At 40.9% G+C, this 15,855-nt stretch overlaps 1 protein-coding gene across 1 annotated transcript in view; it reads left to right on the forward strand.

Moving 5' to 3' along the window:
* Positions 1-527: 527 nt before the first annotated feature.
* UBE3D (ubiquitin protein ligase E3D) overlaps positions 528-15,855 on the forward strand; it is a 200,386-nt gene continuing 185,058 nt past the window's right edge. The window contains exons 1-3 of the mRNA XM_020969935.2: positions 528-717; positions 7,163-7,359; positions 11,930-12,020. Coding sequence (XP_020825594.1) covers positions 662-717; positions 7,163-7,359; positions 11,930-12,020 — 344 coding nt within the window. The 5' untranslated portion in view covers positions 528-661. The remainder of the gene's footprint in view (positions 718-7,162; positions 7,360-11,929; positions 12,021-15,855) is intronic.

The raw sequence follows: 15,855 nt of genomic DNA on the forward strand, positions 1-15,855 counted from the left end.
ATTGTATTGCAAGTTTTCTTATCCATTTGCTTTGGAGGTATGGGCTGTGCTTAAGCTATGCAGGAGTACATTTCACTATTGTTTAGATTTAGGAGGAAAGAGGTCTGGGGCAAGATTAAGCAGCAACTTCTGCTTTCCATTGCCTAAAGGGCCCTACTACCTAAATGGTAAAATAATGCTCTGCATTACAGTTCATCCCCTCAGTTTTTTTTTTTAAGGCATTTGGGGTTAAGTGATTTGCTCAGGTCATACAGTTAGTAAGGGTCAAGTGGCCATATTTGAACTCAGGTCCTCCCGACTTCAGGACCAGTGCTCTATCCACTGCGCCACCTAGCCGCCCCTATCCCATCAGTTTTTACAACTCCATCTGTTCCTCTGGACACTCACTCCCCTAACCCCTACTCTCCTCTCCTAGTTAGGCAGCGCGGTACCCAGTCCAGACTGCAGCGAGGAGCCACAGCCTTCAGCGCTAGAAGCTGTTCCGGATAGGGCGGAGCGCCCAGCGCGCTCCTCCTACTCCTCTGCGGGTGAGGGTTGCCGCACCCCCGTGGGCTCTCGAGCTGGGGCAGCGTGAGTCACTGGACTCCTACCTCCTTCCCAACACTCCCCACCCCCACCCAGTTCATTACTCCGCAGGAAGAGAAGCCAGGGGACGCAGGCAATGGACGTTTTCCTGGAGATTAGGAAGCGGCTGCAGAACGCACTGCTGATTATCCGGTACAAAGCTATCCACGTCTAAGTCTCTAGCCTTACACTAGCTGGGTCAGGGAAGGGGTTGGGCGCCCGAGCGAGGGGTGGGGAAGGGAGGATTGTCTATGGATTTGTGCCCTGGATCCCTACCAGGGCATCCATTCATCCCCCAGGACGCAGATGTGACTGGGCAGGAAAAGGCTCCAATTTGCGTAAAATGACGAGCTGGGGGCACCTGACGCGTGGTTGCTGAGCCAATAGGCTGTGCACTGGCTCTGGAGAGCTCTGTAGCACGTTTAACTGGCTGACGCCTCTGGAGGCAGGCGGAAGCCTAGCCTGGCGAAGCTGCAGGCGCATGGGAGCGATAGTTTCTGACGTCATTCCGGCTGGGGGAAACCCTGGGAGTCCGGCCACCTTTTCTGTCCCTCCGCCTTCCCTTCTCCCCTCCCCTTCCTTCCCTCTTTTTAGCCCCAGTTCGCGTTCCTCCTTTGAATTTAAGCTCTAAAGTATAATACATAGTTTTTTCCCCCACTAGAATCTCTACAGTATTTCCAAAACAAAATGCTGTTTATGTTGATAAAAAGATGATTATCTTGACTTGCTCGTGTCACTTGGTCCGTGAAGAGATGACTAGTTTTTGTTTAAAAAAAAAGTGGAACTTGTCTTATCCTATACCAAGCCAATGTTTTATTGGCATGAGTCCCTACAAACCTATTTTATCCTTGGGTGCTTTTCCAAATAGCCCTCTGAATGGAGGGTGTGGGATGAGTGTCTCTGGGTGTGTCCTTATCCCCTTCACCTTTGTTATTCCTCACCCCGGTTACCTTTCCAGTCCCCAGGCAAGTCTTATTGTAACAGGATTAGAAACAAATGAGACTTTACCACTTCTTGTTCATCCTGGTGGAGGCAGAGGAAATGATTTCACAGGTAGTAAGACACACAGATAAAGATAGTATAACTCTAGGTCCCTTGACTCCAAATTCAGCATTCTTTCCACTACTCTAATGCAGCATGGCTGGTCTTTTTGACAGCCTACTTAAATTAATTGTACACTGTCTTTTCATTACCTTTTCAAATCAATAAGAAAAAACACAAGTTTTACTTGTTGTTCAGCCGTTTCTGACTCCTCATGACCCCATTTGGGATTTTCTTGGCAAAGATACTGGACTGGTTTGTCATTTCCTTCTCCAGTTCATGTTACAGATGAGGAAACTGAGGCAAACGCGGTTAAGTGACTTGCCCAGGGTCACACAGCTAGTAAGTGTAAAGTGTTTGAGGCCAGATTTGAACTCAGGAAGATGAGTCTTCCTGACTCCAGGCCCAGAGCTGTGTCCTGTGCCCCACCCAGCTGCCCAGGTTTTATTACCTATTTGCAAGAAAAGTATGCTGTACTTCCCTTGTTTTTTCTTGACATGGTGAGGATGCTATTGTACATACATGCTGTTCCTCAGTTATCCCTTACACTCTCTGTGTGACAAGTCCATCTTTCAAACATATATTTCTCTGGTAACATTCTTTGCTCCTGTTTTTTTATTTCCTTTTGTTGCGTGTTGTCCTCTGCTCACATCCACTATAAGCCTTTTCGTTGTCTTCTTCATGATATTTATTTTCATTTATTTAGAGTTATATTTCCTGTCCTGCATCCATGTAACACCACCAGTAAAATGTTGGTGTTAAAAAGGTGACCTTTTGTTTCTTGAAAAAGTTAACTATCATTTGATTTGCTTTTCTGTCTAGTTCTGGGCTCGACTTTTGGTCCTATCCATATATATTGATGTGCATTCTATATGGTTATCATTTATATCTACAACCACATCCATATTTATACTAATGTATAGATATAGATCTATATGTCTCCATAGCTCTCATAAGTATATGAATACATATACATCCACACATATACATACATATATGTGTGCATGTGTAGATATACATACATGTAAGCTTTATAAGTTGTCTTTTCACTTGTATGTCATAATATAGGCAATAGACACTCTTCATCCACTTGACTTTTCTTGTGTGCATGTTAATCCAAATTCTTTGGAGTTCTTATGGATCTCTTAGGATAATCTTCAGTGTTCTAAAGCTTAATATCATCTGGAGACTCACTGTCCACATAGAATTCCCTTATATCTAATACTCTTTGAAGGGCTTCTACTTAATTAACTGCAGTGGTTTCCTATTGCTTCTAGGATAAAGTATGAATTCCTGTTTAGTTTTTCTTTTCTTTTCTTTTCTTTTTTGTGAGGCAATTGGGGTTAAGTGACTTGCCCAGAGTCACACAGCTAGTGAGTGTTACGTGTCTGAGGCTGGATTTGAACTCAGGTCCGCCTGACTCCAGGACAGGTGCTCTATCCACTCTGTTTAGCTTTTAAAACCTAACCTCAACTGTTTTTTCCAGCCTCGTTATATGTTCCTTCCCCTCCTGTACTCTATGACCCAACCAAGCCAGTTTTCTCTCTGATCCTCTGATGTGACACTCTCATTTCACATCTCTGTGCCTTTTCAGTGGCTGCCCTCCATGCCTGGAATGCTCACCTGGCCTGACTTGTGCCTCATAAAGAATTCCTTTCTTCCTTCAAGATTCGATTTAGACACCACCTTTTCTACATGAAATTTTTCCTGCTCTCCTGACTGCTTGTTTCTACTTTGTATTGAGTCTCTTTATATTTATTCTGCATATATGCTTATATATGTATTTGTGGTCTTCCCTATTAGAAGGTAGGGACTGTTTTATTCATTCTCTTTGTTTCTGAAGTGCTAGCCCATAGTAGGTGCTTAATAGATGCTTTTCATGTTGTATTATCTCATTAAGGAATCTTGAATGATACTGTGTATATACATACAGGAGACATGTTATTGGAAGAGAACCTTTATAGTTGGGTCAAATGATTTTTTTATAATCAAGTAACAGTAAGCATAGTGGAATTTTATATTTCTGATATCTTTTAGCCAGTTTGGTGACAGCAGAGATGCGCTCTAACATGCAGTATTGCTCTTAAAGCCTTCCTCTTAGTATGTCCTCACTGAACATGTCCTTGATTAGAATTCAGATGATTTTTATAAACATTTATGTAGATGGGAAAGTAGGTTGTTAGTTGTTCCCTCGGTTACCTTTTAAAGGTAAGGTCCAAAACTTTTCCCATTTTGTATCTTACACTCCTTTAAATATATTGTGAATATCGAGGTAGTGAGGTATCACAGTGGATAGAGGGCTGGGCCTTGAGTTCAAATATGGCCCCAGATACTTCTTAGCTGTGTGACTCTGGGCAGGTCACTTAACTTCTATTTGTCTCAGTTTCCTCATCTGTAAAATGAAAATAATAATAACACCTACCCTCCCAGGGTCATTGTGAGGATCAGATGAGATGATAATTGTAAAACACTTAGCACAGTGTCTGGCATATAGTAAGCACTATATACACATATAATATTAGTTATTATTAATTTTCCATAAAACCTTCCCTATTGTGTACCTGCCAGCACGGGTCTCCTCTCTGTACACTTGATCTGAGCCAGCTGATTTTCCCATTTTTGTTCTCTTTAATGACATTTCTTTCTCCGCTCTGGGGTTCATGTTGGAGTCCAAGGACGGTAGCTTTATTGTACTCAATAGTTAAAAACAGTTTTTTATAAAAAAATTTTGCAGGTCTTTAATATTTTTTTCTACTTGTCTTCTTTAAATATCCTTTGGATAAATTTGCTTGGTTAGATCTTCCCCAAACTAGTTTTGTATGAAAGTGAACCAATGTGTAGGAGAATTGGAAAGGAGCCTTCCTGTTCTCCTAATTGAGGCTGGATTAATTGTTATGCATACGGGATAATTTAAATATTTTATATTTAAAATATTCATATAAATATTTTATATCAGTGTAAATCTGAAATAACCTGCAAATAAAAAATGGGAATGAAATAATGCCAAGAAATCTGATCTGTGCTAGCTAAATGGCGATCATCAGACAACTTAACTTTAACCTGATAAAGCCAGCTGATTTTGATTTTGAACAAGTCATGTAACTTTTCTGTGTCTCATTTTCCTCATTTATAAATTGAAAGGGTGAGTCATCTTAAAGATTTTTCCAGCTCTAACCTTCTATAACTGTATATTATATTATGTTATTATATTATGAGGAGTGCAGGACGCTTATGAAAATCATAGACTTTGGAGAGTTTTTTCCTACTTCATAAGCCTGTGTTTTTGGCTGTTTGCACTAGATATATTATTTATAGGCTCATTAACATAATTAAGATTGGAAAAGACTTTAGAGATATCTAGTCTAGAGTCCTCATTTTACAGATGAAGAAAGTGAGGACTAGAGAAGAGAATGAATTGTCCATGAACATAAAGTATTATAAATAAATAAATAAATCATAAAGTATCAGAGCTGGGATTTTAGCACAGCAAGTCCGGTGAGATTTCTAGTAAGGGACTGCACGTTTTTTTGCTAGGTTGCAGTTTTTTACAATAAGTAATTTTCTTATTTGTAAAATGAGGCAGTGGGATTAAGAGTTTTCCAGGTTAGGATACTCTGTAACTTTGTGATTTTATTTCTGGATTTGAATGTGTGATGCAGCTATGTTGTTAGTTGGATCTATATTTTCCCTATAAAAAGGGGCAGCCAGGTGACACAATGGATACAGCACCGGCCCTGGAGTCTGGAGAACCTGAGTTCAAATCCGGTCTCAGATACTTACTAGTTGTGTGACCCTGGGCAAATCACTTAACCCTATTTGCCTCACTTTCCTCATCTGTAAAATGAGCTGGAGAGGAAATGACAAACCACTCCAATACCTTTGCCAAGAAAACCTCAAATGGGGTCATAAAGAGTTGGACATGACTGATATAACTAAAACAACCAAACAATGTGAAAAGTTGTGTTAGTTTACATTATTTTTGTCCAAAGGATTTGATTTGCCCAGAGTTAGAGAGTAGGGAAGTATATAACAATGACTTGATGATTTTGCATTTCTGAATTTTTCTCAGAAATTCCACGAAAAGTGGAAAACCAAACCCAAACCTAAACAAATTTGATCTAAGTTGTTAAAATCATCCTTCCCCTGCAAGTCTCGGATCTGCTACTTACATGCTGTTTTACTTGAAGAAAGCTAACTACTCAACCTTTTTGCCTGTTTTTTCTATAAAATGACATTGTTGGACTAGATGACCCCTGAAATGCCTTCTGTTTCTAGATTTATGATCCTATGACCCACGTATATTTAAGTTGACTCACAAAAAAGACGTTAAACCTATGAAATTTTCTAAGGCTTTTTCTATTGCATATTAAAAATGTTTTTTGTTAAAATATTGCATAACAAATTACCTGAATCATTCTCAACAAAACTAAATTGTAATGATCCTGCCCCTACCTAGACACATTCTTCTCCCATTCCCTTGCAGCTGAAAGTGGTCTCTCCTTTCCAAATCTCTTGGTATTTTTCCTAAATCTCTCCTTTGTACTTGTCTCATTCTTCTTGTTTCAGCATTATTGGTATATTCATTCTTTCTCTCTATCAGACTTTAAGCTCCTTGAAAACAGAGTCGTGTCCCTAGGATGAAACACAGATTCTTAATAAATATTTGTTGAATTAAACTCCCTTTATTGCTATATAAGTAAGCCATCATAGACAGTAGGCATTATGGTGTAGTGGATACAAAGCCAGTCTCAAAATCAGGAAGACCTGAGTTCATACCTTGCCTCTGACACATACTTGTGACCATGTTCATGTCATTTAACCCTTGAGTGCCCTTGAATATCACAAGTGGCAAAGCAAGTACCCATCTGCATTGGTAGAAGTAGTTGCCTCACCTGGGAGTTCCTTGTATCAATGAAATTACAGGTCCAGTCCAAAACAAAAAGAAAAACACACATTATAATGCTGGTGCCAATTGTTGTTCAGTCGTTTTAGTCATGTCTGACTCTTTGTGACCTTATTTGGGGTTTTCTTGGCAAAGAAACTGGAGTGGTTTGCCATTTCCTTCTCCAGCTCATTTTACAGATGAGGAAACTGAGGCAAACAGGGTTAAGTGACTTGCCCCAGGGTTATACAGTTAGTAAGTGTTCCAGGCTGGATTTGAAGTCAGGCCTTCCAGACTCCAGGCACTCTGTCCACTGTGCCACCTAGCTGCCCTATATATGAAAAAAACCCCATATTATAAGCTTTCTTTGTTATGAGAATAGAAGATACTATAGGGGTTGGAGATATGGAAGAATTTAAGATAGAAGGAAATTCATGGACAGTCTTCTTAGAGGATTTACTAGAGGCATGGACAGGAGTTGGATAAGATGAGAAGATATGTGTGGACTGTTGTAGGGAGTAGCCACATTGATAAGATTGTAGATCTGGGCAAATATCGAAGCATGGTATGATTTGGTACATTATAATTGGTTTAGCTGCATTTAATGTTAGATTTGCTTAATCAATATTCTTAAAATTGAGTTAATGGGAAAAAAATTTATTTTTCAATTAACAGAGAGCCAAAACAAGGAAGCTTGCCCGTGGATGTTTCTATAACTCCATCAGTACTGAAGATGAAAACTCTCGAACAGTGCAGAGAAATCAACTTTCCACCAGAGGTCAGGCTTGTCCCTTCTTCCCTTCGTGGGCTACAGTACGTGTCTGGAGATGGGATCCATATGAGACTTCTCGTTCAGGCTGACTTGAACAAGAGTGAGTAAAATCAGCACTAATTACTATCATAGTATTGACTTCCTCACCACGAATTAAAGATCATATCTGTCCTGAAAAGTTAAACTTTATCTATTAGATGGTAACTTCCAAGACACATGATTATTTATTCTGAGAAAAATCTGCTCAGTGGATGACATCAAAGACAGCTGTGAAGGGCCGCAGGGCTGGCTGTTAAGAGATGCTCTTCAGAATGGGGCTGAACAAAGAGGCCAGAAACAGGCTGATGAGGCACTAACAGTCCATTTCCCAACAGTAGGCAAAAAGTTTCCAGGGGAGCCCTAGGAATACTGACCCAGACTGGGAAAAATTCTGGAGATGCTAGTACAGCTTCCTTTAGCAATGACTTGTTAGATGCATAATGCTATGAGCTTGAATCAGAATATGTTTTAGGAGCTGATTTTTGGAAACACTTACATTTAACCCTATTCTAAAGTTTCAAAAAACCTGAGTGTTCAATTACAGGAAACCTCTGTTTGGATTTGAATAGACCACAGATCAAATCAGTGAATCATAAGATTTAAAGCTAAAAGAGACCCTAGAGGCCATCAAGCCTCACACTCTTGTTTTACAGATAAGGAAACTGAGGTCCAGAAAGGTTAAGTGAATTGCCCAAAGTAACACAGCTAGGGTCTGAGGCAGGATTTGAAACCAGGTTCTAACTGGCTCCAAGCCCTGTGCTTGATCCACTATACCACACCTATCAATTGGTAGCTTTTAGAATTTGATTATTGGGGCAGCTAGGTGGCGCAGTGGATAGAGCACTGGCCCTGAAGTCAGGAGGACCTGAGTTCAAATTTGGCCTCAGACCAAACACTTAACAATTTACTAGCTGTGTGACCCTGGGCAAGTCACTTAACCCCAATTGCCTAAAAAAAATTTTTTTTTTGATTATTGATAAGATTGTGTTTTGAAGCAAATATTATACTAATTAATTGCTACCATCACTCAACTGTTTCTTGTTTCCTGAAAGTGGAATTCCATCTGCAGTGAAAGAATAATACATTACATATTAATATAAATCATAGGCATTGGGCCTGTCCTTGGGCACCAGTTATCGAAGAGCTCCATTGTTTCTGAAAGCCCTTCTCTTGATGGGGAAAACAAGGATTTCCTCTCCTCACCCCCAAAAAAGACAAAGTGTAAGTTTCTCTTGTTTCACCAGTAGATGGAACTGCTATACTGGCAATTGACCTTTTAGTCTTGGACAACTCTTTACAGCACATAATTTGAACAGCCTACTCTGGGCCCTTCTAGCTGCTTGCTATTCAGTAATGCTGTTTATTTCCTTCATCATTTAGCCCTGTTAAGCTGCATTGCTATCTTTGTAATTTGTAAATTTCTTTCACTTGAGAGAAACTAGACTTCCTTCAGTCCAAAGTTACTTGAATGCTTTCATCTGTGTGGGTGCTCCCAGTTCTGGTGCAGGTTGCAAATTCCTCTTCTGTGCCCAATTTTATTCAGTTTTGCACCATTATCTGTTGCATCTGGAACAACTCCTTCACTTCGTAAGAAGTTCCAGGAAAAAAGGAGGATGTAAACCATATTGCTGCATTCTGCTGGTCTGGGGCGGGGAAGGGCAGAAGTGGGGAATAGAGAAGGTTATTTCTCTAGAGAATTTAAATAAACAATTGTGCTCTTATCCTTTGTTCTATTGCTGATGACTGAGAAGCTGAAATTAAGAAAATGTACTGACTGCATTCAGACAACTTTGTAAGTGGCTTGGCAAGAATGATACAAATCACTGAAATTTTCACCAGAATTGATTCTTGCTTCTGAGAAAGAGAATGCTCACTAGGAGCCAGCTCTTCTATCCTCAGGTACATGCTGAATGTAGTGATACTTTCTCTTATTGTCAGCAAATAATATTTAGAGCAAACTGAAGCTTGTTTTGAATTCTTTGGAGCTGAATTAAAATGGATGTAATTTTTTTTTCTACTGAATCACTTTAGAAGTGATACAGATCTCCTGGTATGGCCAAGATGGCTGCATTATTACCTAGAAAGGAGGAGAGAGAAGGGAAGGGAAGAGGAGAAACATTCTGGCCCTGAGGCATGTGGAGACCTGCATATTTGCAAGTTTTGTGATATGAGCCAAATGAGACTAGCTGCATGGAGAGAAATCTAACATCCCGCCCTGATTAGGCCACATTTGGAGTTCTGGTGTTCAGTTGTGGGTACTATATTTCAGGAAGGATATAGATAAGCTGATGAGCATCCACAGGCAGGCAAGCAGTGTAACTTGAGTCCATGACTTATAAAGATTGTTCCGGGGGCAGCTAGGTGCGGCAGTGGATAGAGCACCAGACCTGGAGTCAGGAGGACCTGAGTTCAAATGTGATCTCAGACCAGACACTTGACGCTTACTAGTTATGTGACCCTGGGCAAGTCACTTAACCCCAATTGCCTCAAAAAAAAAAAAGATTGTTCCGAAGGCTGTTAGTCTGGAGAAGAGAACAGTTAGTGGGGAGGGGCTTCTTATATGGGGTGGGAAGAGAGCTATATTTCAAGGGCTGTTATGTGGAAGAGTGATTTGACATGTTCTGCCTGACCCCTGAGGGCAATACCACTAGTAATGGATAGAATTTGCATAAAAGCAAATCTAATTTTGATGTCAAGAAGAACTTCCTAATAGTTAGAGCTATTCAAATGTATAATACAGAGGTGTCACACTCATGGCCTCTGGCAGTCCGGAGTGCTCCTGAACCAGATTAAAATGTAATTGGGAAATATTTAGCAAAATAAATAAAAACACAATAGAACATAGATAACGGGAGGTTTTATAAGTCAATATTCAAGGGGCAGTCAGGTGGCACAGTAGATAGAGCACAGTCTCTGGAGTCAGAAGGACCTGAGTTCAAATGTAGCTTCAGACACTTAATAGCTGTGTAACCTTAGGCAAACCACTTAACCCATATTGCCTCAAAAAATAAAAGTCAATATTCAGTTGTTTTTCAGTTGTGTCTGACTCTTTATGACCCAATTTGGAGTGTACCTGGCAAGGATACTGGAGTGGGTCCCCATTTCCTTCTCCTCCTATAGACAGGACCAATCAGAAGCTCCTTGCTACAGTCACAGCAGAGTGGTCAAATGTTTCTCTTGTGATGAGCTGGAGAAATGGTATTGGCTTTTGTGAATTATTACAGACCTTCAGATCAGAGGATGTGCTCAAAACCTCTAGGCAGCATCTTCTCCCATCTCCTTCCTCATTTTACATGTGAGGAACTAAGGCAGACAGAGTTAAGTGACTTGCCCAGGGTCACTCAACTGATAGGTGTCTGAGGCTGGATTTGAATTCGTGAAGAAGAATCTTCCTGATTCCAAGCCCAGTGCTTTATGTACTGCACCCCCTAGCTGCCCCTGCATGTGCCCTTATTTTATCCTTATGTAACGTTTAGTGGCCTCCCCTTCCCCTGCCTATTTCTCTTTGAGTTTGACACCACTGGTTTAATGGGCTCCCATTCCCAGGAGGTTTTCAGTCCAAGGCTGAATCATCACTTGTCGGAGACATTGCAGAGGGGATTGTTGTTCAGGTAGACAAGATGGTGTCTGAAATGTGCTTCTGTCTTACTTTCTTTTTGTTGAGACTCTTTCTACAAAATAAGAGGAGTGACATCTTACTTCAAGTAACCTGTGGAATAAATACTTAAGAAGCTGCTTGCAAAGTTCTTTGACATTTTTGGAGACAATGCAAAATACTTTACATTGTTTGCTTCTGGTTGAATCAACAAAAGATTATTTGTAAAATGTATCTGGGGAAGGTGTCAGCATTATTTGGTGGTAGGGGTCTAATGCTGCTGTTTGATCAGATCTAGAACTGAAAGAAACTGTAGAATCTAGAACTGTAAGGAACCTTAGAGATCATCTAGTCAAGGGGAGCCTGAAGCTTTTTTTTTTTTGTCACTGTTCCCTCTGGCAGTTTGCTGACTCCTTCTCAAAATCATATTCTTAAATAATTGAAGGAAGTGCTAAATTTTAGGACAGGTAGTTGAAAATAAAGATGCAGTTTTTTCCTCATTCAAGTTCATGGACCCCCTGACATCCTCTGGTAAAGAACCCTTGGTCTAGTGTAACTCTTATTTTATAGATGAGAAACAAAAGCGCAGAAGGCTAAGTGATTTGTATAGAGTCACAGAGAGAATGGGGTGGGTAGGTGGTACAGTGGAGATAGAGTGCTGGGCCGGGAGTCAGGAAGACTTTTCTTTCTTTGTACAAATCCAGCCCTGGACACTTACTAGCTCTGTGACCCTGGGCAAGTCACTCAATCCTGTTTGCCTCAGTTTTCTCATCTGTAAAATGAGCCAGAGAATCAAATGGCAAACCACTTCAGTATCTCTGCCAAGAAAACTCCAAAGGGGGTCATGAAGAATCAGACACAACTAAAATGACCAAATAACAACAAAACACACAGAGAAAAAGTGGCAGAGCCAGTATTTGAACTCTGGTCCTGTGGTTCATCCCATGAGTTCATCATGCTTTCCACTGTCCTACATGGGCACTAATGTGTATGTCCTAAAGCCAAAATGATTTGCTCTTTCCTTTCATTCCTTCAGAACTGGTGTCCACTTTGAACCAAAGCCTGCAAGCCCTGAAGTGCTATGTGTTTTATTGCCAGTGGTGCGGTGAAATCATCATAAAAGAAAGGTAAGGAGCACGTTTAGTGGTGGATGGTGAGGGCTGTGTGTGCTGGAGGTTGTTGGTTCACTGTATGGGGCCTCAGATCTTCCCAGGGTTCTACTGCAGGGCCAGCCTGGGACAGCTTTAATGTGAGTGTGCCAGTGTGGTCAAATTTAGACAGGGCCAATCAGGAGCTCCTTGCTACAGTCACAGCAGAGTGGTCAAATGTTTCTCTTGTGATGAGCTGGAGAAATGGTATTGGCTTTTGTGAATTATTACAGACCTTCAGATCAGAGAATGTGCTCAAAACCTCCAGGCAGCATCTCTCTGTCTCCAAAGATGCAATAGCTCTTCATGTACCTGGCATCATTGAGGAAGTATAGTGTTCCACAGAAATGGATTTTCCAGGCAGATGGCTGGAAAATTATTCACTTTCTTGCCACCTTAAACAAAGTCTGCTTGAGAGACAGCATGATGTTTTAGAAATAGCACTCGATTTGAAGTTGAGTGACCAGCGTCTCAATCCCAAGGCCCAGTATTCACTAGCTGTGTGACCCTGAGGAAGTCACTTTGTTTCTTAGCCTCCATTTCCTCAGCCAGATGATGAACATAACAAGACCTCCTGCACTACCTACTTCATAAGATTTTTTCTGGGATAAGTACTTTGTAAACCTTACAGGGCTATAGAAAAGTGAGCTGCTATTACACTTACTTAGACTTTTCTTGATGATTTTGGATTATCATTATTAAGATCATTAGTGTTTTTTGAAGTTAAAATTTTTTTCTATTAAGAAGCATTTATTTTCATTTCATCTTCTCTCTCTTCCATTTAGAAAAACAAAAATAAAAACAGAAACTCTTGTGACAAATATTTTTTAGAGTAAAGCATGGGAAATGCCTGCCTTGACGACATCCAAAAAGGTGGGACTCTTCGTCCATTTCAAGTCTGTCACGTCTCTTTCAGGAGATGGGTAGTGTGCTTCATCTTTCTTCCCTTGGAATCATGGTTGGTCATTGCATTGATCAAGGTTCTTAATGACTTTGAGAGTTGTTTGCTTTGTGATGCTGTTATTGTATAAATTATTGAAAGCTGGGAAGACTTGTAGGAACGGATGCAGAGTGAAGTGAGCATGACCATTGGTTTGTGCTTTCACAGTTGAACATTGCTTTTGGCCCTTCTAACAGATGGACCCAGGTGACCATGCTTTTTGACTTCTTGCTGCTCCTGAAGAATTAGAGTGGTGCTTTCCCTTTTCTCTACTCCCTTCTAATTTGCTGCTTCTAATCTTACATTCAAACATTTTCTTAAAATTCTTTCTAAATTAAATAGGCTCTGAGTGAGGTCCTAAGAATGTAGTTCACAAGCCCTTGCTAAGATCAAGAAATTTATTCTATTTATTTGACTTTTCCCCCTTACTTCCTGATCCTGGCTTCCTTCCTTCCTTCCTTCCTTCCTTCCTTCCTTCCTTCCTTCCTTCCTTCCTTCCTTCCTTCCTTCCTTCCTTCCTTCTTTCCTTCCTTCCTTCCTTCCTTCCTTCCTTCCTTCCTTCCTTCCTTCCTTCCTTCCTTCCTTCCTTCCTTCCTTCCTTCCTTCCTTCCTTCCTTCCTTCCTTCCTTCCTTCCTTCCTTCCTTCCTTCCTTCCTTCCTTCCTTCCTTCCTTCCGTAGGTTAGATTGCCAACAAGGGTCTTTAGGGTAATTGAAGTGTTATTGTTTTATTATCCACCAAATGAATAGTTGATGAAACCGTGATGAGAATTGGGCTTCATTAAAATCTATGAAGACAGAGAAAAAGCACTCTAGGAGCACATTCAATTCAACAAACTTTTATTAAGTGTCTACTGTGTACAAGGCATTGCACTTTGAATTCCAAGAACCCCAGAAAAATAAAACAATTTCTGCCCACAAGGAGCTTATGTTCTTCTCTATTTGGGGGTACACGGATGAATAAACACAAGATAATTTGAGAGTAATAACAGTTGGAGGAGATCAGAGGTGGCCTCTTGTAGGAGTTGGCACCTGAGGTGAGCCTTTAATTCTGAAAGATAGAGGTAAGAGTACTTTGGGGGAAGGGAAGGGATTGGGAAAGAATGCATGGTGGCAGGTGGTGGAAAATGGTTATCTCAACTGTTAGAGTTTTGACTAGTTATATTTAATTTGGGACTGTGACTGTCCAGTCTGTGGCCATTATGACAAACCTTCTTGGAATTCTGGGTGCCTGTATCTGTGAGAATGTGTGAGAATGAGGGTTTCCCTTTTCTCAGTGTAAGTTTTGTTGTATAGTACTGTGTGTTATCTGATAGCTGGAGGTTTCCTTTCTTAGGGTGAGTTCATTAAGCATTCTTCCCTGTGGAGCTTATCTTTATACTTGCTGTCAAGTTCAGTGGCATCTTATCCAAATGCAATTGATAGCACTGATGGCAATAGAGGACATGTCATCTCAGTCTTTCTTGGCTTCTGAATGTCTTTGAGTGGGGAGGGAATGCTGAGGATAAAATCTTATTACTAAATCTGAATCTCCTGCTCCCATTTTGCCTCTTTAGGAATCTTAGAGGATTGTAGCTCTGGAGCTGGAAGGCAACTTAAAGGCTTTCTAGTCCAATTTTCTCATTTTACAGATGAGGAAACTGAGGCCCAGAGAGGTTGAATGATTTGCCCAAGGTCACACAGTTGGTAAAAGCGACACAGCAGTGATTTGAACCCTGGGCCTCTGACCCCAAATCCAGTACATGCTGCCTCACAAGTTTTTCTCTTATCCATCTTCTAGAATGATCTAGCACCATCTACTAGTTAGAGCTAGAATAAATCTTCTTAGCTAGGGAGCAGAAGAGAGGGAGAAGGGCATTTCTTCCTTTCCCCCCAAGTTCTTCAAATAACATAGTTAAAATACAAAGTGAGAAGAAATTAATTTCTTTGGAGCAAGTTATTTTCTGGCTTAGTGTTTCCCAAACTTTTCTTATTTAAGGCTGGCCTCATTCCTGACTTCTTTCATGTTTATATGCCATGGAAATTAATCATCTCTGTCTCCGTCTCTCTCTGTCTTTTTCTTTTTGACTCTCTCTCTCACTTTCTTTCCCTCTCTTTCTCTCTCTCCTCCCTCTCTCCCTCTCCCTCTCTTTCTCTTTCCCTTTCACTCTCCTTCCTTTTCTCTTTCCCCATCTCCCTTCACTTTTTCCTCCCTCTCTCTCTGTTTCTCCCTCCTTCTCTCCCTCTCTTTCTCTTTCCCTACCTCTCTCCTTCTCTTTCTCCCTCTTCTTTCTCTCCTCTTTCTCTCTCTCCTTCTCCCCCTCCCTCCCTCTCTCCCTCCCTCCCTTTTTGTCTCTCCTAGGAGGTAAACAGTATGGTTTATTTAGTGTCTGCCTCACTTAGGCAAGGCCTACCTGGCCTGCCTATGTCACACCTGCTGCATTGAGCTTCTGCTGGCTTTTGTTACAGAGGTCATTGTCATTAAATGCTTACAGTAATTAGTTTGTGTTCAGGTGGCTGCCTCTAAGGCTTTGCACTATCATCCTGCGGTTCTTACCCCCCCCCCCATTACAGATGCTTTCCCCAAGATGTGTGGATTTGTGTACGTGGTTTTTGTTTTTACTGACTGTGTTAAATAACCCAGTGTTGTTCTACTTAAGCTTCCTGCCCAAGGGGGAAGGGGATGGTCATGGTAGGAGAGGAAATCCCACTGTCTGTGCTTATTAAGGAAGTCTTTCAAAGGAGGTTTGCTTATGGCAGCCACACAATCGGGACTGCCTTACCTGGGCAGGTGCATAGACTTATTTGGTTCTCTTTGCTGGGAACTACTGCCCTAAAACCTTACTTATTTGCATCCTATTGATTGGGAACTCACACTCTCATTTGAACAAGTCCAG

Source organism: Phascolarctos cinereus, unplaced genomic scaffold (assembly GCF_003287225.1).
Source record: "Phascolarctos cinereus isolate Bilbo 61053 unplaced genomic scaffold, phaCin_HiC Scaffold_5;HRSCAF=322, whole genome shotgun sequence".
NCBI classification, from domain to species: domain Eukaryota; kingdom Metazoa; phylum Chordata; class Mammalia; order Diprotodontia; family Phascolarctidae; genus Phascolarctos; species Phascolarctos cinereus.